The 20,176-nt window shown below is 44.2% G+C and overlaps 1 protein-coding gene across 7 annotated transcripts in view; it reads left to right on the forward strand.

Moving 5' to 3' along the window:
• The window catches only part of NCOA6 (nuclear receptor coactivator 6), a 117,524-nt gene extending 97,669 nt beyond the window's left edge, over positions 1-19,855 (forward strand). For 6 of the 7 annotated variants that reach the window (XM_050806976.1, XM_050806983.1, XM_050806980.1 and 3 more), the window contains 3 exons: positions 380-416; positions 5,874-6,022; positions 19,290-19,855. In XM_050806976.1, the coding sequence (XP_050662933.1) occupies positions 380-416; positions 5,874-6,022; positions 19,290-19,333 (230 nt within the window). In that variant the 3' untranslated portion in view covers positions 19,334-19,855. The remainder of the gene's footprint in view (positions 1-379; positions 417-5,873; positions 6,023-19,289) is intronic. The other variant, XM_050806978.1, reaches the window with a different exon arrangement.
• Positions 19,856-20,176: the final 321 nt, after the last annotated feature.

Raw genomic sequence — 20,176 nt, forward strand, 5'->3', positions numbered from 1 at the left:
GCTTTTTTTAAAAAATGCCAAGAAGGTGGAGATGTTTTAAAATGAAAACAGTCTCTTCCACATGAGAGGAAGAGACTTATTTTGCTAACCTGGTTGTAACTGGATGAGATACAAACGAGGAAGGGTGAACTTAGTTCTATTAATCCAAACAGGTTATTTCACAGTGTGGCGTAGAAATAAAAATAGACCAAGTGTCTTATGTCTCAAACAAACCAAGTTGTATCTGTGCCAGCTTTGTCTCCATACCATGTAGGGTGAGAATCCTTCTGGGCACAGGGACACTTTAGCCTAAATAGGGCATTGAGAATTCTTGTAGACTCCTAGCTTCTCTCCGTGGCAGCTCCCACATTTCATTTCTATCCTTTACATTTTTTTACAGAGCTGGAGGTAAATGCTGGCATAGTCTCTGGACAAAGGTAAGATGATCATTTCTGCAGACGTAGCATGAACACAGCATAAGCCTCTTTGAAAGGTATCAGGTTTCTCAGTCTTTAAACCTCTCTTCACCTTGTCCTTTTCCTTCACTCTCACGCCAGTCTGTTTTTACTGCTAACGTAGAGAGATGTCTTGAGTCCTAATCCCTCAGAGGTAACATTTCTCTTAATAAAACTTGGAGGCTAAGTTTCTACCTTTTATGGTTGTTTTCAAAGCTGAATGAGGTAACACGTTCAGCACTCAGCATAATGAGGAAATAGTAAATGTTCAATATATGGGAGCTGTTGTTACCATTGATATTAATAATAGTCCTTGCAACTGTCTTCTAAAGAACAGTTGTTTGACCCTCAAGGCGAAAGAAGGAGAAAGCCAGGCAGGATCTGACCTAAAACCTGTGCTTTTTTCTGTTACACTGTGCTGCTCCACATAACCCTACAAAATGAAATACATCTATGGCTTCAACTTCATTAGCTCTATGGAGAGGAATATTACCGTTTTCCAAAAGTCATGGCTTTTTTTGGAGGCAGTCTTGCTCTGTCGCCCAGGCTGGTGTGCAGTGGCACGATCTTGGTGCACCACCACGCCCAGCTAATTTTTGTATTTTTAGTAGAGACGGGGTTTCACCATGTTGGCCAGGCTGGTCTTGAACTCCTGACCTCAAGTGATCCACCCGTCTCAGCCTCTGGGATTACAGGCGTGAGCCACCATGCCCAGCCTTGCCTCTTTTAGTGTAGGAATGCACTGGATAATATTTTAAAGAACTTCTCATAATTGTACAGCAACTTCATAAAACACTTTCACAATATTTTTTTCATTTAATCTTAATATCATCCCTGTGAGGAGGTTAATAGCCACCATTTATTTGAATGTTGTTCCATGCCATGCATCCTTAATAGTTTGAGCTACAAGCGCCCTAGATGTATTATCTCATCTAGTTTTCACAGTATCTATTAGGAAAGTAAATTCTGTCTTATAGATGAGGAATCTAAAGCTCAGAAAGGTTAACTAAATTCCCCAAGGTCACAGAGTTAGTAAATGGTGAAGGTTAGATTCAAACCCAAGCCTTCTGACTTCAGAGCCCTGACATTTAACCTATGTATTGCAGCAGACAAGATGGGATTTATAGATCAAGAGTCTAGAACAAGGCTGGGCGCAGTGGCTCACGCCTGTAATCCCAGCACTTTGGGAGGCCGAGGCGGGCGGATCATTTGAGGTCAGGAGTTTGATACCAACCTGGCCAACGTGGTAAGACCCCGTCTCTACTAAAACTACAAAAATTAGCCAGGCATGGTGACGCATGCCTATAATCCCAGCTGCTTGGGAGGCTGAGGCAGGAGAGTAACTTGAACCTGGGAGGCGGAGGTTGCAGTGAGCCGAGATCATGCCACTGTACTGCAGCCTGGGCGACAGAGTGAGATTCTGTCTAAAAAAAGAGAGAAAAGAAAAAAGAGTCTAGAATGGCCGGGCTCGGTGGCTCACACCTGTACTCCCAACACTCTGGGAGGCCAAGGTAGGCAGATGGCTTGAACCCAGGAGTTTGAGACCAGCGTGGGCAACATAGTGAAACCCTGTCTATACAAAAAATTAGCTGGGCATAGTGGTACGCGCCTGTAGTCCCAGCTACTTGGGAGGCTGAGGTGGGAGGATCACCTGAGCCCAGGGAAGTCGAGGTTGCAGTGAGCCGTAGTCCTGCCCACTGCACTCCAACATGAGCAACAGAGTAAGACTCTATCTTAAAAAAAAAAAAAAAAAAAAAAAGAGTCTAGAACATAGAGCATTAAATAGCATAGTCAATAAATGCATAGCTAAGACTTGACCCTTGTTCATCTCATTCCAAATTCATTGCTACTCCTACTATACCACTCTGCCTGTCTGGTTTTATTTGGATTGGGCTAATGTTTGAATTCATCTGCATTTCTCAAACATGCACCAGCAATTTGTCTAGAGAAAGAAGCTAATTAGACCAAAAATGCCTTTGGGGTATTTGTTTCCAGCGATACCTGAGCATTGACCATAAAAAACAGGAGAGTCTTGCTGTGGCTTTTGTTTTGCCAGGAGAAAGAGGCACTTTCATTAGGAACCATCTAGCCAGGTACAGTGGCTCATGCTTGTAACCCCAGCATTTTGGGAGGCCAAGGAGGGAGGATTGGTTGAGCTCAGGAGTTGCCCAGCCTGGGCAACATAGGGAGACCCTGTCTCTACGAAAAATTAATAAAAAATTAATAAAAAATTAGCTGGTTATGGTGGCACTTGCCTGTAGTCCCAGCTACTCAGGAGGCTAAGGTGGGAGGATCACTTGAGCCTGGGAGGTCAAGGCTGCAATGAGCCATGATTGCACTACCCACACTCCAGTCTGGGGAACAGAGTGACATCCTGCCTCAAAAAAAACAAAAAAATTCGGCTGGGCATGGTGGCTTATGCCTATAATCCCAGCCAGCACTTTGGGAGGCCGAGGCGGGCGGATCATTTGAGGTCAGGAGTTCGAGACCAACCTGGCCAACATGGTGAAACCCCGTCTTTACTGAAAATACAAAAATTTGCTGGGCGTGGTGTCGCATGCCTGTAATCCCAGCTACTCAGGAGGCTGAGACAGGAGAATCGCTTGAACCTGGGAGGTAGAGGTTGACGTGAGCCGAGATCACACCATTGCACTCCAGCCTAGGCAACAAGAGCAAAACTCCATCTCAAAAAAAAAAAAAAATTTTTTTAAAAGAATTTTATTTCCTCAGAAGCTTTGACCATTTTCTGGGCTCCTAGCCAGAAAGTCGTCTTCACTACCTCTCAAAGGAGGTGTAAATCCCTCTGACTTGTAATTCCACCCCAGCTTCAGCCTCACCTCTCCTTGACTTACCTTGGCTTATGGTTGGGTGTGGGGCAGCTGTTATACATAAAACTATGGGAGTGAACAGTGTGGCTCAGTTCCCAACCACGGTGCTACTAGCAAAGGGTCCTCTGGCAGGAGTGAACAGTGGAAGGGTAGGGATAGTTGACAATCAGGTTATGGTCTGTGTCCTTAAGAAGCTTACAGTCTAGTTGAAGGCACAAAACATTAAAATAGAACATGATGTACAATCTGATGGGTGCTCTAGAATGCCAGATAAAGACTGTGAACCCAAGACACAAAAGAGACGGCTGTACTTGGGAAATGAGGTCATGGAAGACTTCCCAGAAGAGGCAGCCTTTTGACCAGTTTTTTTTTTGCTTTGTTGCATTATTTGTATTTGGTACATGTCTTGCAAGCAAATTTAATTGTCTAAAGGAATTTTTTTCTAATAATTTTAACATGCATTTTTGAACCATGAAAGTGTAAAAAGTTCATTAAGGAAAACCAGAAATTCAGATCAGAGAATTACAAAGAAGAAAATAACTCACCAGTAAACCAGTATTCCTACAACTCAAACTAGTAGTTCATCTACTTCTAGTCTTTTTCACACAGTATGCACCCAAATATATTGTGTCAGATTTATGTGTATAGGGCTGGGCGTTGTGGCTCACGCCTGTAATGAGTTGGCACTGGGCTGTGATCGTGCCACTGCACTCCAGCCTGGGTGACAGAGCAAGACTCCATCTTTTTTTTTTTTTTTTTTTTTTGAGAGGGAGTCTCGCGCTGTCGCCCAGGCTGGAGTGCAGTGGCCAGATCTCAGCTCACTGCAAGCTCCGCCTCCCGGGTTTGCGCCATTCTCCTGCCTCAGCCTCCCGAGTAGCTGGGACTACAGGCGCCGGCCACCTCGCCCGGCTATTTTTTTGTATTTTTTAGTAGAGACGGGGTTTCACTGTGTTAGCCAGGATGGTCTCGATCTCCTGACATCATGATCCGCCCGTCTCGGCCTCCCAAAGTGCTGGGATTACAGGCTTGAGCCACCGCGCCCGGCCAAGACTCCATCTTAAAAACAAACAACAACAACAAAAGATTTATGTGTATATAGCTCATATTTATTCATATGTAGTTACATATATACTCAACATATATAACAATGAAAATGGAATTATACTGTTCATTATGTTGGTAAGTTTTTCCCACTTGGTAATGTGTCGCGAATCGTTTTTGTCATTAAATAACATGATTTTTCATGACTCCATATGGATGTGCCATGATTTAGCCAACTAATCTACTATCGTTAGGCATTTAGGTCTTCTGTTTTCACTAGTACAAATAAAATGTTTTAACTTCCTTATGTGTGGAGCTCTGTAAAAAGATTTGTTTCCTTAGGCACCTAGAAATGGGATTGCTGAGTCAAGGGTTACACCAGAGTTTCTCAGCCTCAACATTATTGAGCTTTGGGGCCAGATAACTGTTGTGTGGGGCTTATGTTTAGTGGCATCCCTGGCCTGTACCCAAAAGATTCCAGTAGCACCCTTCTCAAGTTGTGACAATCAAAAATGTCTCCAAACGTTGCTAAATGTCCACTAAGAAGCAAAATTGCCTCCTTTTGAGAACTGCTAGGTTACACAATTTACACTCCAATTAGGAGTGTATGTAAATGTTTTTGTTCCTGTATCCTCAATAACAGTGAATATTACCAATTTTAAATCTTCATATACTAAGAAAAGGGGTTTGGGGTGGGGACAATCAATATACCTAGCAGTATATTGTGAATTATCCCCATACTGTGGCTTCTAATATGCTGTTATCTGACTCTACCAGGATCATTAGTAAATGCCAATATAGTTAATAATTTCCTAGGTTTATATACTATTTTGAGTTATTAGCAATTTTCAGACATATTAAAGACCTTTTTCATGATTCTAAACATTTACAAAATCCAAAATGTTGTAATTTTTGAAGGGGACTATTCCTACCTTAGGAAAATGGATGAGGGGCCTGGTGCAATAGCTCACACCTGTAATCCCACACTTTGGGAGGCCGAGGTGGGTGGATCACTTGAGGTCAGGGTTTAAGACCATCCTGGCTAGTGTGGTAAAACCCCATCTCTACTAAAAAGACAAAAATTAGCAGAGCATGGTGGCACATGGCTGTAGTTCCAGCTACTCAGGAGGTTGAGGCAGGTGAATTGCCTGAACCCAGGAGGTAGGAGTCGCAGTGAGCTGAGATAACACCCCTGCTCTCCAGCCTGGGCGACAGGGTAACACTCTGTCTGAAAAAAAAGAAGAAATAAAAGAAAAAAAGATAAGAAAATGGGTGAGGAATTAGGGGAGTTTTGTTCCAATTTTTTTTATATCTTTTACCAGTTTTTCTACAATTTCACCAACATTATGCTTTACTATTTTGTTTTTACTAATGTAATAAGCTAGACTCGCTTTTAAACCCCCAGTAATATAGAAGGCAATAGTGCTTATTGCCCCAGGTTGAACTGCTTTCTCTCCAGAATAACTATATAGTTCTTAGTCTCCTACTTTACGAATGAAACTATCTGAAGAGCCCGTTGTTTGTGTGGCCTGATTCCCTCACCTGCTTGGAAATTTTTTGCTTCTGTCAGCAGTGAGCCCAAAGAGATAGTTGAAAAGTCCAAAATCCCGAGCCGAAGAAACTCCCGAACTGAAGAGCCAACTGTGGCTTCTGAAAGTGTGGAAAATGGACATCGTAAACGATCTTCTCGACCTGCGTCAGCCTCCAGCTCTACTAAAGGTTAGCAGTGGGATGTGGGTGCTATTTGTGGGTCAAATAGAGGAATAGAGTCTTTATCACAGCAGCAGCAGACTTTGTTCTTCATCTTTGCTTCTGTTCCTGAAGTGTGTCAAGTGTCTTTGTCTTCTACTACTTGTTTGGTCCTTTATTTGTTCATTTAACTATGTGTTCTCTGTATGTGTACACAAGAGCAACAAGCACTGCTGGAAAAAAGAACATAACAGGGCAGATTTATTCCACTGGTTTTTGTTGTTGTTGTTTTTTGTTTGTTTGTTTGAGACAGGGTCTCACTTTATTGCCTGGGCTGGAGTGCAGTGGCACAATCACAGCTCACTGCAGCCTTGAATTCTTAGGCTCAAGTAATCCTCCTGCCTCAGCCTTCCAAAGCTGGAATTGCAGGCATGAGCCACCACACCTGGCCTTGAGTCCACGTTTTTTTTGTTTTTGAGATGGAGTCTCATTCTGTTGCCCAGGCTGGAGTGCAGTGTCATGATCTCGGCTCACTGTAACCTCCACCTCCCAGGTTCGGGTGATTCTCCTGCCTCAGGAGATGACAGATGCGTGCACCACGCATGGCTAATGTTTCTATTTTTAGTAGAGACAGGGATTCATCATGTTGGCCAGGCTGGTCTCAAACTCCTAACCTCAAGTGATCTGCCCGCCTCAGCTTCTCAAGTGCTGGGATTACAGGCTGAGCCACCACGCCCAGCTCATTCCACTTTAAATTCATGATCACCCACTTCAGATAGGTCCTGAATATGGCCCAGCTATCTTTCCATGTTTCTGTGGTCAGCTCTCTTTCCCACTCTCTACTCTTTTTAAATCTCTGGTCCACACTTTCTCCCCCTTTCCCGGTAGAGACCCTGACCTCTTCACAGAGAAAGTAGAATTCCCTTCCCAGCCATTAGATGGTGACCTTCCTCAAACTTTGATCCTGAGTCACCTTTTCTCTTCAAATTTGTATTTTCTCCCTAATAGATCTCAGTCATGCCCCTCTTCTTTAGTTACAACCTTTCACAGATGACTTGTAAATTTGTATTTCTGTTTCTAGTACAGACCCCTAGAGATCTTAGACAACTGCATGCACATCCTTATTGGAACCTCAGACTCAACATGTCTAAAACCAAACTTGTGATTTTCACCTCCAACAGTGAGGTCCTCTGCCATTGTTCCTCATCTCAATAAATGGCACCACCATCTATCCATTAGACAAGTTCTCCTTGATACCTCTTTCCCTCACCCTTATATCAAATTCATCACAAAATATTGCCCATTTTATCTCAGGTGGCCCTTTTCCATCTTCGCTACTACTTACTAGCTTAAAATCCTTCAGTGATTTACCATTGTAATTAGGATTAAAGTCCAGAAGCTTCAACCTTGCCCACAAGCTTCTGTGTGGTCTCGGCCCTGTCATCTCCCAGCCTCATCCCACTTTCCTTGGCAGGTTGGACATGCCATCCTCATTCCTCTCATCACAAGCCTGTGCATATGTTGCATGCAGCTACTGCAGGGAGTGCTCTTCTCTCTGCCCACCTCTCTTCTCCTTAACGTCCCACCCTTCCTACTTATCTTAGCTCAGTTGTCACTGCTGTGGGGAATCACAGCACCAGGTTCTTCTTCATAATACCACAGCTATAACTTTATGCCAGTTTGTGACATAGGTAATTAGTATGTATACTTGGTTAGGGCAGGAGATTATGTCTGATTTTGCTAACTACTGTATCCCTGGTGCCTAGTATGGTGCCAAATGCAGAGATGTACCAATCAGTAATTATCAGATGAATAACCGTCTATCAAATATGTATTAAGTATTTACTACATGTCAGGCCCTGAGGTTATTTAGTGAAAAGACAGAGTCTCAGCCAGGTGCGATGGCTCATGCCTGTAATCCCAGCACTTTGGGAGGCCGAGTTGGGTAAATCACCTGAGGTCAGGAGTTCGAGACCAGCCTGACCAACATGGTGAAACCCTGTCTCTACTCAAAATACAAAAATTAGCTGGGCGTGGTGGTGGGTGCCTGTAATCCCAGCTACTGGGGACGCTGAGGCAGGAGAACTGCTTGAACCTGGGCGGCGGAGGTTGCAGTGAGCCGAGATCGCATCATTGCACTCTAGCCTGAGTGGCAGAGTGAGACTCCGTCTCAAAAAAAAAAAAGAGAGAGTCTCTGTCTTCACCACATTGAAAGATGAATTCTAATACTCTGTTAAATGTTGAATGCTATGATAGCAAAATTACATGGCACTGTAAGAGCATATAGCTGGGATACCTTGCTCTTCTGCCAGGTCAGAGAAGGCTTTCTGGAAAAAAATGACATGACATTTAAGCTGAGGCAATGACCAGATTATTCTCTTAGGAAATGTGCTGAGCTTGAATAGTTCAGTTTGGGTAAGGTAAGAGCTGGGATCCTGGCTGAGTACCTGATACCAGCAGGACTGCTGATAAACGGTCAAGTATCATTGGGATGCCAGCCTAAAGACCAGGTAGATTCTGGTGCACCCACACTAGACACTAGACACGGATCTGAGGACTCAGCTGCTCTTGGCAGGTTATGTCTCTAGGCAAGAATGTCACGATGCCTCACAAGAGCCTCTGGGAATAGGGCAGAGGTCATATACAGGTAAAATTGAGGTGTACAAAGTACCATCACCATACTCAGCCTGCTGGAGAGTTAAGCGGCAAAGGTGAGAGGGGCCTTCTTTCTTTTCTAGGAATACTGTCAGAGTCCTGTTAGGTATCCTAACTTTAGGTGGAGATATGAAGCCAGTAACTTCCTTCCTCCTCCCTGGGAATCATCTCTAGGCAGAAACTAGTTTGGAAGGAAGCACACTTTTCAGTATATTGAAGTACTAAACTTAAAGCATAAAAGGGAACATGCCTAGAGTTCTGTGGGAAAATCTGCTTCCCCTCAGTTCTGCATGTTCTTGTGGCCTTTCACTTTCCCAAAAGAGCAAGATCTTCTAGGCTATAGAATATGGTATGTAATTACCTTTAAAGCAGGGAAAAGCTATTGGCCTTTAGAGATGTCACACACCAGATTTTTGAAACCTTGACCTCAGCCCAGAGCCTCAAGTTACTAAAGGTGTTATTTACAGGGCATCAGAAAGAATCTAAGAAGCAGATGGGACAGTTAAGAAGAGATGCTCAAACTAGAACCGCTCTGTAGAGAACTACCAGCCAAGAAGAGATGGAAAGCTAGAACCTGTTTTTAGGGGGGTTGGGGGTGGGGAATAAGCCTGTACACTTAAACTGAACCTTGTCCCACGGTGGCGGTGGTGATGTTGGAATGCCTGGCACATCCTTGCTTTGAGGCTTAGCAGTTGGCTTAGAAGAGGCCATAATGACTCTCAGGCTTTGTGTTCTTGCATGGAGGGGTGCTAAGTGTCTCCCTAAAGAATGGCATAGCTCTGGCCAGCCCCTGGAATCACAGTCATGTATAGATACCCACATCAGTCACAAGACCTCAGGCCATCATTCTCTAACTGTCCCTGGTTAAGTTACTGTGTATGAGTAGAAAAACAGACTCAGTTTCTCCTGCTATACTCTCACAACACACTTCTGACACCAGATGTAAGGTGTTTTTTTTCCCCACACATCAAGCAAGCAATCAGTCCTGCCTCAGACACCAGCTGGGTGTCCTCCAATTCAATTCTGACACTATCTGCCTGGAGATAGTATCAGATCCACAGGTTTGAGGGCTTAGTCCCACAAGACTGCTGCCCACTTCCAATGCCAGGTGCAAGCCCCGGGTTGTTTTACCTGTGCTTCTGACTAGCTGGCTAAAAATTGGAGTTTCCATGAAACCCTCCTAACTGGGTTCAGTTAATTTACTAGAATGGCTGATAGCACTCAGGGAAGCATGTTTACCAGTTTATTATAAAGCTTTTTCTTTTTTTCTAGTTTTGTTTTGTTTTGTTTTGTTTTGTGACAGAGTCTCACTCTGTTGCCCAGGCTGAAGTACAGTGGCACGATCTCAGCTCATTGCAACCTCCACCTCCCAGGTTCAAGTGATTCTTATGCCTCAACCTCCCGGGTTGCTGGCATTACAGAGGCTTGCACCACCATGCCTGGCTAATTTGTGTGTGTGTGTGTGTGTGTGTGTGTATTTTTTTTTAGTAGAGATGGGGTTTCGCCATGTTGACAGGCTGGTCTCGAAATCCTGACCTCAAGTGATCCACTTGCCTTGGCCTTCCAAAGTGCTGGGATTACTGGTGTGAGCCACTGTGCCTGGCCCTTTTTTTTTTAATTATTTGCAGGTTCTCACTCTGTCACCCAGGCTAGAGTACAGTGGCATGATCATGGCTCACTGCAACCTTAAACTCCTGAGCTTAAATAATCCTTCTGCCTCAGCTTCCCAAGTAGCTGGAACTATAGGTGTGCATCACCACGCTGGGCTAATTTTTTAATTTTTTTTGTAGAGACGGGGTCTCCCTGTGTGCCCAGGTTGATCTTGAGCTCTTGGCCTCAAGTGATCCTCCCACATTGGCCTCCCATATGAAAGATTTTTTTTAAAATTTTTACTTTTATTTTATTTTTATTTATTTATTGTTTTTAGATGGAGTCTCACTCTATCGCCCAGGCTGGAGTGCAGTGGCATGATCTTGGCTCATTGCAACCTCCATCTCCCGGGTTCAAGCAATTCTTGTGCCTCAGCCTCCCAAGTAGCTGGGATTACAGGTGTGTACCACCACACCCAGCTAATTTTTATATCTTTAGTAGAAATAGGGTTTCACCATGTTGACCAGGCTGGTCTCGAACTCCTAACCTCAAATGATCCACCTGCCTCGGCCTCCCAAAGTGCTGGGATTACAGGCGTGAGCCACCATGCCCAGCCAGTTTTTTTGGTTTCTTTTTGAGACAGGGTCTCACTGTGTCACCCAGGCTGGAGTGCAGTGGCACTATCATCACTCACTGCAGCCTCAGACTCTTGGGCTCAAGCAATCCTCCCGCCTTAGCCTCCTGAGTAATTGAGACTATAGGCACACACCACCATGGCTAGCTAAAGTTTTAATTTTTTGTAGAAACAGGACTCACCCTGTTGCCCAGGCTGGTCTGGAACTCCTGGGCTCAAGTGATCCTCCCACCTTCGCCTCCCAAAGTGCTGGGATTACAGGCATGAGCCACCATGCCCTGCTGATATTTTAAAGCAGTGGTCCCCAATCCCCGGGCCGTAGACTGGTTGGTAGTGGTCTGTGACCTGTTAGGAACGAGGCCACACAGCAGGAGGTGAGTGGTGGGCAAGTGAGCATTACTGCCTGAGCTCCATCTCCTGTCAAATCAGGTGACATAAGATTCTCTTAGGAGTGTGAACCCTGCTGTAAACTGTGCATGCGAGAGATAGAGGTTACGTGGTCCTTATGAGAATCTAACTAATGCTTGAGAATCTGAGGTGGAACAGTTTCATCCTGAAACCATATCCCCCAACCCCCAGTCCGTGGAAAAATTGTCTTCCACAAAACCAATCCCTGGTGCCAAAAAGGTTGGGGACCACAGTTTTAAAGGATACAAATGAACAGCCAGATGAAGGGATACATAGGGCAAGGTCTGTATGGGTCCCAAGTGTAGAAGCTTCCATCCGTGTGGAGTTGGTGCACCACTCTCTTAGCAGGTGGAATGTTCTTGTTCAGCTTCTGGGAAGCCCCTGAATTCAGTCCTTTTGTGGGTTTGTGGGTTTTTTTGTTCTGTTTTGTTTTTTGTTTGTTTGTTTTTGTATGGAGGAAGAAGGGGAAGGGGAGGTAGGTCCCTTTTGGATTTTTAGTGGGGCTTCATTACATAGGCATGATTGATAAAAGAGTTGGCCATTTGTGATCAACTCAACCTCAGAGCTGTTTCAAGAACTATGGGCAAAAAGCCAAATATTTTAACAAAAGATTGCTCAGTCACTTAGGAAATTACAAGAGTTACAGGAGCTATGAGCCAGGAACGTGGGACAAAAACCAAAAATTATATATGATAGTATCACAGTTACCTTTTAAATCAGAAATTAGTACTGGAGCCCTTTTGGTTTTTCAGTATTAAAGTTCTTGGAGCCAAATTAAAGAATAATTATGCATATTTTTGGCCTGTATATTGTATCCAAAAATGTGAACCAAGTTACAAAATAATTTACTGTGATTGTATTTAAACCCATACCCAGAATGTGATCACAAAATATCAAGCTGGTTTCTAAAATGGATGCACCTCAAATGTGGGGACATATGCAGTGCTGGGTACCTGAAATATGAATGAAGTATGTTCCTGCAGAATCAGCACTTTTTAAAGTTTTGAGGGGGAAAGGGGGCTGCTTCTTTTTGCATTTAATAAGAGTTTGGTCATACATATCATATACAAACAAAATCAGAAACATACTGTGTTTTTCATGAAAATCTCTGAAGCTGAGAAACACTATGAGCGATTTGTAATTAAAAGTGTTGCTGTTTTTGTATTGTTGGAGAACCAGTGACATTAATCATGCTCCTGCTGTGAGAGCTGAGTTTGCTTACATCATGCTGGCCAAGGCCTGCCAGACTGCCAGATCAGAGCAGGTGGGATGGATGATTTCTGGGCAAGTCCAGGAAGGCCCTCATGGTTTTTGGTCATGCTTTGATCCATTGTTTTGGTTGGTTGGGTCACTTATAATTACACAAAAATTAGCTACCACAAATCACTTTTTAAAATTGCACCTGATCAGATGTGTTGTTTACAAACATGCAAATGAGTAGTTCTCCTTCCTGACATGGTGAATTTGCCACAAAAACACAAATGATTTTTCTAGTTTTCTTTTTTTTTCTGAGACGGAGTCTTGCTCTGTTGCCCAGGCTGGAGTGCAGTGGCGCTCTCGGCTCACTGCAAGCTCTGCCTCCCAGGTTCACACCATTCTCCTGCCTCAGCCTCCTAAGTAGCTGGGACTACAGGCGCCCGCCACCACGCCCGGCTAATTTTTTGTATTTTTTAGTAGAGACAGGGTTTCACTGTGTTAACCAGGATGGTCTCGATCTCCTGACCTCGTGATCCTCCTGCCTCAGCCTCCCAAAGCTCTGGAATTACAGGCGTGAGCCACTGTGCCTGGCTGATTTTTCTAGTTTTCTTTATCATTATTTACTCCTCCATTTAGAATAGTTTTTGTTATATTTTCACCTGGGAAAAAGGTAATTATTCGGTGGCTCATGCCTGTAATCCCAGCACTTTGGGAGGCCGAGGCGGGCGGATCACGAGGTCAGGAGATCGAGATCACAGTGAAACCCTGTCTCTACTAAAAATACAAAAAATTAGCCGGGCGCGGTGGTGGGCGCCTGTAGTCCCAGCTACTCAGGAGGCTGAGCCAGGAGAATGGAGTGAACCCGGGAGGTGGAGCTTGCAGTGAGCCGAGATCGTGCCACTGCACTCCAGCCTGGGCGACAGAACTAGACTCCGTCTCAAAAAAAAAAAAAAAAAAAAAAAGTATTTTTTTAAAAGGTAGTTGAAAACATGAAGTTCAAAGCATAAGTTTGGAATGAGGAAAATATGTTAATTTAAGGAAAGTTCAGAGCAATCTGTAATTATCAGCAGTCCTGGGTGTCCCCCTGACAGCAAAGTAGGTGATAGCCCCACCCTACCCACAGCCAGTGAAGCAACCGTCTAAAAAAACACAGGGTATACCGATATACTGAATTAAAGCAGAAGTATTATTGTAGATATGCAAGTGAACATATATTGATAATGTCGTGGGAGAAAACCATGAAGAGTAACCACCTGAAAGTGTACTCTAGTAGCTTCATTTAGAAACCAACCATGCAAATTGTAAAGGAAAATTTCCAGAATTTTTTTGTTTGTTTTGAGACAGAGTCTTGTTCTGTCACCCAGGCTGGAGTGCAGTGTCTTGATCTTGGCTCATTGCAAGCTCTGCCTCCCGGGTTCAAGTGATTCTCCTGGCTCAGCCTCCCGAGTAGCTGGGACTACAGGCATGCACCACCACGCCCGGCTAATTTTTGTATTTTTAGAAGAGATGGGGTTTCGCCATGTTGGCCAGGCTGGTCTTGAACTCCTGACCTCAAGTGATCTGCCCACCTCTGCTAATCAAAGTGCTGGGATTATAGGTGTGAGCCACCACACCTTGCCAATTCCCAGAATTTTTTTTACAATTACGTAGACGTCTTGGGTAGAAGTAGTACAGACAGTGAAAGGCACAATGATGTGAGCAAGGTCAAAGGCCATTACTAAAGCTCTGTGGATGGTAGAGGTCACATACTAGAGGATTAAGTAGAGCCTTGTACTGTAGATTTGGTCAAATTTGCTTAAGGTCAAAATGAGGCAACCAGGCTGAAAAATCCCTTTATTAGGTTACAAATTTAAATGTTCCCCCAGTGACATACTTGGACAGTCACCTCAAAGACTGTTATTGACCCAGTTCTTTACCACCCATGTTCAATCCATGTTCTTTTTTTTTTTTTTTTTTTTTTTGAGACGGAGTCTGGCTCTGTCGCCCAGGCTGGGGTGCAGTGGCCGGATCTCAGCTCACTGCAAGCTCCGCCTCCCAGGTTTACGCCATTCTCCTGCCTCAGCCTCCGGAGTAGCTGGGACTACAGGCGCCCACCACCTCGCCTGGCTAGTTTTTTGTATTTTTTAGTAGAGACGGAGTTTCACCGTGTTAGCCAGGATGGTCTCGATCTGCTGACCTAGTGATCCGCCCGTCTCGGCCTCCCAAAGTGCTGGGATTACAGGCTTGAGCCACCGCGCCCGGCCCAATCCATGTTCTAAGACATGGATATAAATGATCTGACTGCACTGCTAGAGTTTGAACTGTTTGTCTGTCTGTGAAGAGACACTAATTTTGTAAAATCCCTGATGATTAAAAAACTGAAGGTAGGTTCACAGGCCAGGCAGCCTTTAGGAACAGTGTGCCAGTCACAGTCTGAGGTACACCCTGACTGGATCATTAGCCTCTACATCACTTACCTAGAATTTCTTACCTTAATTTGTGGCCAGGCTCAGTGGCTCACTTCTGTAATCCCAACGCTCTGGGAGGCTGAGGCGGGCGGATCAGTTGAGGTGAGGAATTTGAGATCAGCCTGGCCAACATGGTGAAACCCCATCTCTACTAAAAATACAAGCATTAGCTGGGCGTGGTAGTGTGCGCCTGTAATCCTAGCTACTAGGGAGGCTGAGGCAGGAGAATTGCTTGAACCCAGGGGGTAGAGGTTGCAGTGAGTTCAGATCGCCACTCCAGCCTGGGTGACAGTGCAAGACTGTCTCAAAAAAAAAAGAAGTAATTTACAAGACTCACTCGCAAAAAAAAAAAAAAAAAAAAAAGTAATTTGCCTATTCATTAGAGTAGTAAAAGTGGTAACATTTTGGAAGGAGTATAAAATCAACTGCCAAAACAAAAAAACTCATCAAAAAATCTTTTTTTCAGACATGATGGGGAACAGTGGCAGAGGACCTCACTGTTGGAGGTGAAAATCCCAAGTTTGATTTTAGACATTTTGAGTCTGAGGTTTGCTCTCTGACTCAGATTGACTGGATTTATCCAGGGAAGGTGATAAAGACTTCAAACTCAGTTTAAAATTTATTTTTTTCCTCATGGAAGTATGAAAGTACATCCTTCACCACTTCTCCCCACCAACCATAGTATCCAAAAGATGAGGGTTTTTAATGGTGTGTTTGTGGGGATTTTTTTTGGTTTTTTTTTTTTTTTTTTTTTTTTGAGACGGAGTCTCGCTCTGTCGCCCAGGCTGGAGTGCAGTGACCAGATCTCAGCTTACTGCAAGCTCCGCCTCCCAGGTTCACGCCATTCTCCTGCCTCAGCCTCCTGAGTAGCTGGGACTACAGGAGCCCACCACCTCGCCTGGCTAGTTTTTTGTATTTTTTAGTAGAGATGGGGTTTCACCGTGTTAGCCAGGATGGACTTGATCTCCTGACCTCATGATCCGCCCATCTCGGCCTCCCAAAGTGCTGGGATTACAGGCTTGAGCCACCGTGCCCGGCCATGTTTGTGTTTTTTTTTTTGCAGTTTCTAGCACAAGTCATTTGTTTATTCCTGGCCCCACTCATTGATTCACGCTCAGAGGCAGCCTGCCAGTTCATTGGGTGCTTCGGAGCAGTGACAAATGGGAACAAGCAAGGAAGGAGGGGGAGCCTGAGGTTGATTCTCACCCACACTCCACTACCCACTTCTTTTCCCAGCCACATATGTTTCTCAGACATACCACTTGATCCTTCATATCACAACAAGGGAAAAGCTTCCAAAGTTGACCTAATTAATGAATGTTTTTCTGAGGATGAACACTGTCAAGACAAAAACCTGCCTATTTTTACTGCACATGACAGATTTGCTGCAGTGAAAATAAAGCTTGAGATTTGGACCTGAAGAGTTGATTTTAGGGAGTTGTGTGGGCTCTGTGAGACTCTTAATTTACATGAATTAAAATAAAGAACACCATTATTAACATCCCAGCAGATTAACTGTCTTCTGATTAGTAAAAGACTAATGAGTAAATCAGAAAGACTGATTCTACCACATGGCACAAAAAAACATGACATTTGAGAAGATAAACATACTGAAATTTCCACCAACAGAGGCCTGAATGAAATTACTGGGCACCTCTTAGAAATTCATCTAGACCTCACTTCTTTTTATTTTATTTTATTTTTTTGTGAGACGGAGTTTTGCTCTTGTTGCCCAAGCTGGAGTACAATGGCACAATCTCGGCTCACCACAACCTCCGCCTCCCGGGCTAAAACAATTCTCCTGCCTTAGCCTCCCGAGTAACTGGGATTACAGGCATGCGCCACCACACCTGGCCAATTTTGTATTATTTAGTAGAGATGGGGTTTCTCCACGTTGGTCAGGCTGCTCTGGATCTCCTGACGTCAGGTGATCCGCCCGCCTCAGCCTCCCAAAGTGCTGGGATTACAGGCGTGAGCCACCGCGCCTGGCCTAGGCCTCACTTCTTAGCAGTTACCTTAGCTAACAGAGTAGTAAAATTTTTCCTTAAAATCTACGTATTTATTAGAGTCTGGGTTCGCAAAATATTATGATACAAAAGACAAAGTAAAATTTGCTTAGAATACAACCTAACATGCAGTATCAGAAAATTCAGCCTACTTACCAGAAATGGGTAAATCTGATTCATCTTTTGTATTGATATACTAGAAGCTTTTTTTTCTCTTTGATGAGAAGTAATTTTAGAACACTTTTCATATTAAAACCAGAATATGAAGTAAAGGTGACCTTTTGTAGTCAATATGAGATTCTAAAGAAGTGTTTACATTTGGAGAGCTTCAAGCTATTCACTGTACTCTGCCATAACTTTGTGTAGAATTTTTTTTTTTTAAATAGAGACAGGGTCTGTGTCTCCCAGGCTGGAGTACAGTGGCATGAACATAGCTCACTTCAGCCTTGAACTCCTTCAGCCATGAACTCCTGGGCTCAAGTGATCCTCCCACCTCAGTCTCCTAAGTAGCTGGGACTACAGGCATGTGCCACCATGCCCAGCTAATTCTTTTCTTTTTGTAGAGATGGGTTCTCACCATCTTGCCCAGGCTGGCCTCAAGATTTCTGGGCTCAAGTGAGCCTCCCGCCTCAGTCTCCCAAAGTGATGGGATTACAGGCATGAGCCATCACACCTGGCCAAAATTTTTTTTTTTTTTTTTTTTTTTTTTGGAGACAGAGTTTTTCTCTTGTTGCCCAGGCTGGAATGCAGTGGTGTGATCTCAGCCACCGCAAACTCTGCCTCCCAGGTTCAAGTGATTCTCCTGCCTCAGCCTCCCTAGGAGCTGGGATTACAGGCATGTGCAACCACACCTGGCTAATTTTGTATTTTTAGTAGAGACAGGGTTTCTCCAAGTTGGTCAGGCTGGTCTCGAACTCCCGACCTCAGGTGATCTGCCCGCCTCGACCTCCCAAAGTGCTGGTATTACAGGCATGTAATACATTACACCGCGCCCAGCCTAAAATGTTTTTAAGAAACACTGTTTAAGTCTGGCATAAGATTAAGACGGCCGGGCGCGGTGGCTCACGCCTGTAATCCCAGCACTTTGGGAGGCCGAGGCGGGCGGATCACAAGGTCAGGAGATCGAGACCACGGTGAAACCCCATCTCTACTAAAAATACAAAAAATTAGCTGGGCGCGGTTGTGGGCGCCTGTAGTCCCAGCTACTCGGGAGGCTGAGGCAGGAGAATGGCGTGAACCCGGGAGGCGGAGCTTGCAGTGAGCCGAGATCACGCCACTGCACTCCAGCCTGGGCGACAGAGCGAGACTCCGTCTCAAAAAAAAAAAAAAAGATTAAGACAAGAGAAACTAAAGGAATCAAAACATAGTCATTTGCCTTTATGTCACTGTCATTCTGTGTGTAAATCACTCAGTTCCCCTCTTCCATGAAGCCTTCAGGCTCACTTGGACTCAGAGCAGACTCTTGCTTGTTCTGAATTGAGTTCATGACTGATACATCCAAAGTCTTTTTTTTTTTTTTTTTTTGAGACGGAGTCTCGCTGTCACCCAGGCTGCAGTACAGTGGTGGGATCTCAGCTTACTGCAACCTTCACCTCCCTGGTTCAAGCAGTTCCCCTGCCTCAGCCTCCCGAGTAGCTGGGATTACAGGCGCACTTCACCATGCCCTGCTGATTTTTGTGTATTTTAGTAGAGATGGGACACACTAGTCTCGAACTCCTGACCTCAGGCAATCCACCTGCCTCGGCCTCCCAAAGTGCTGGCATTACAGGCGTGAGCTACCACGCCCAGCCTTCCACAGTCTTGATATAACTGGCTGGGCCATAGTAGACACTCACTGACCAGGGCCCATGGTCATGTTGTTTAGACCTTGACTATAGCATGACAAAAATGGTTCCTTACTGTGAAACAATAGCTTGGCTCCAAAAGGGATCCCAAGGCAGGTTTTTTTTTGCACTCTAACACAACTTACTCACTTGCTTATGGCATTACTCGTTGATTTCCACCAAAAGCATTGTCAGTCTATCTATTCATACTTCGTTGTATGATGGGAACTGGTGAGGGAAACAGTGGGTGAACTGCCCAGCTACAAAGGCTCTCTCCACCCTGCACTTTCTCTAGTCAGTGTGCTTCATCGCCCACCACGTTTGTCACATTCCCCCAATTCTGCCTAATGCAGGACCACACCTTCTTCCCACATAGGTCATCAAGGAAAGCCTGTGCTCCATTCAGAGCACCTCTTAGACAGATTCCGAGTCAAGTAGGGCTCCCCTTAGGTCTGCCCTGCTTGTTGTGGACTGCCTAAAGGGTACTGCTATAAAGTGTTAACCTCCACTGAACACGTCCTTTCTTTCCCCCAACAGACATAACCAGTGCGGTGCAATCCAAGCGAAGAAAATCCAAGTAAACAAGCAGGACGGCAACTTGATACTTGTAAATGTGTGTGACTTTTACAAAGAGCAATTTTGAGCTGTGACTTTTTTAAATCAATTTCTGTACAGTTAGTAATTTTAATAATGTGGCCCTTTTCCTAGTCCCTGCAACCTGTTTCATAAAGTGCAATGGGGAAAGCAGGATTGTTGAGCCCTTTTGGTGTTGCAAGTTGAAGTTCAAGGTTTCTAAAATGTTGTCTTGTATTGAAAGGAGCTAATGCCATTATAAATGTTATTAGTTTTCACATTTCCTAAGCAGCCTAGAGTACAGGGTGAGCATTTTTAGATCTCCTAATGACGTATTGTGCTGTGGAAGTACTGTGTGTGAATAGCAGTAGTGGGGGCAAAAGCAATCTTCTCATTTGGAAATGTTGTAAATAATTTTATTATATAGTGTTTTGGATGTATTTGTTGTAGAAATGGACCAGTGAATAAAGAGAATCTAAGGATTTGTACAATGCGAAATAATGTGTTAAATAAATGTCATTGTCATAGAACATAAAGTTATGTTATTGGTAAGGGATTTTTGGGTGATAAGCTCTTTCTTTGGACCTTAAATAAGCAGACACAGCCTTCTTTGTGAATGGAATTCCCATCTAGTCCTCATCGCACCTGAGATGTCCGCCTGGCAAGTTGAGGAAAATGTACATACTTGCTCCCTCACTTCATTCTTGGCTTTGAAGAAACCAACCCTGTTCAGCACTATGCCAGGTACTTTGATATATATTGCTCAAATTTCTTTTGATGCAAATAACAAAACCAACTTAGAGAAGATCAATGACCACCCAGGATTTTCTAGGGACAGGAAGCTGTCAGCA

The sequence above is a fragment of the Macaca thibetana genome, chromosome 10, assembly GCF_024542745.1.
Source record: "Macaca thibetana thibetana isolate TM-01 chromosome 10, ASM2454274v1, whole genome shotgun sequence".
Classification (NCBI taxonomy): Eukaryota; Metazoa; Chordata; class Mammalia; order Primates; family Cercopithecidae; genus Macaca; species Macaca thibetana.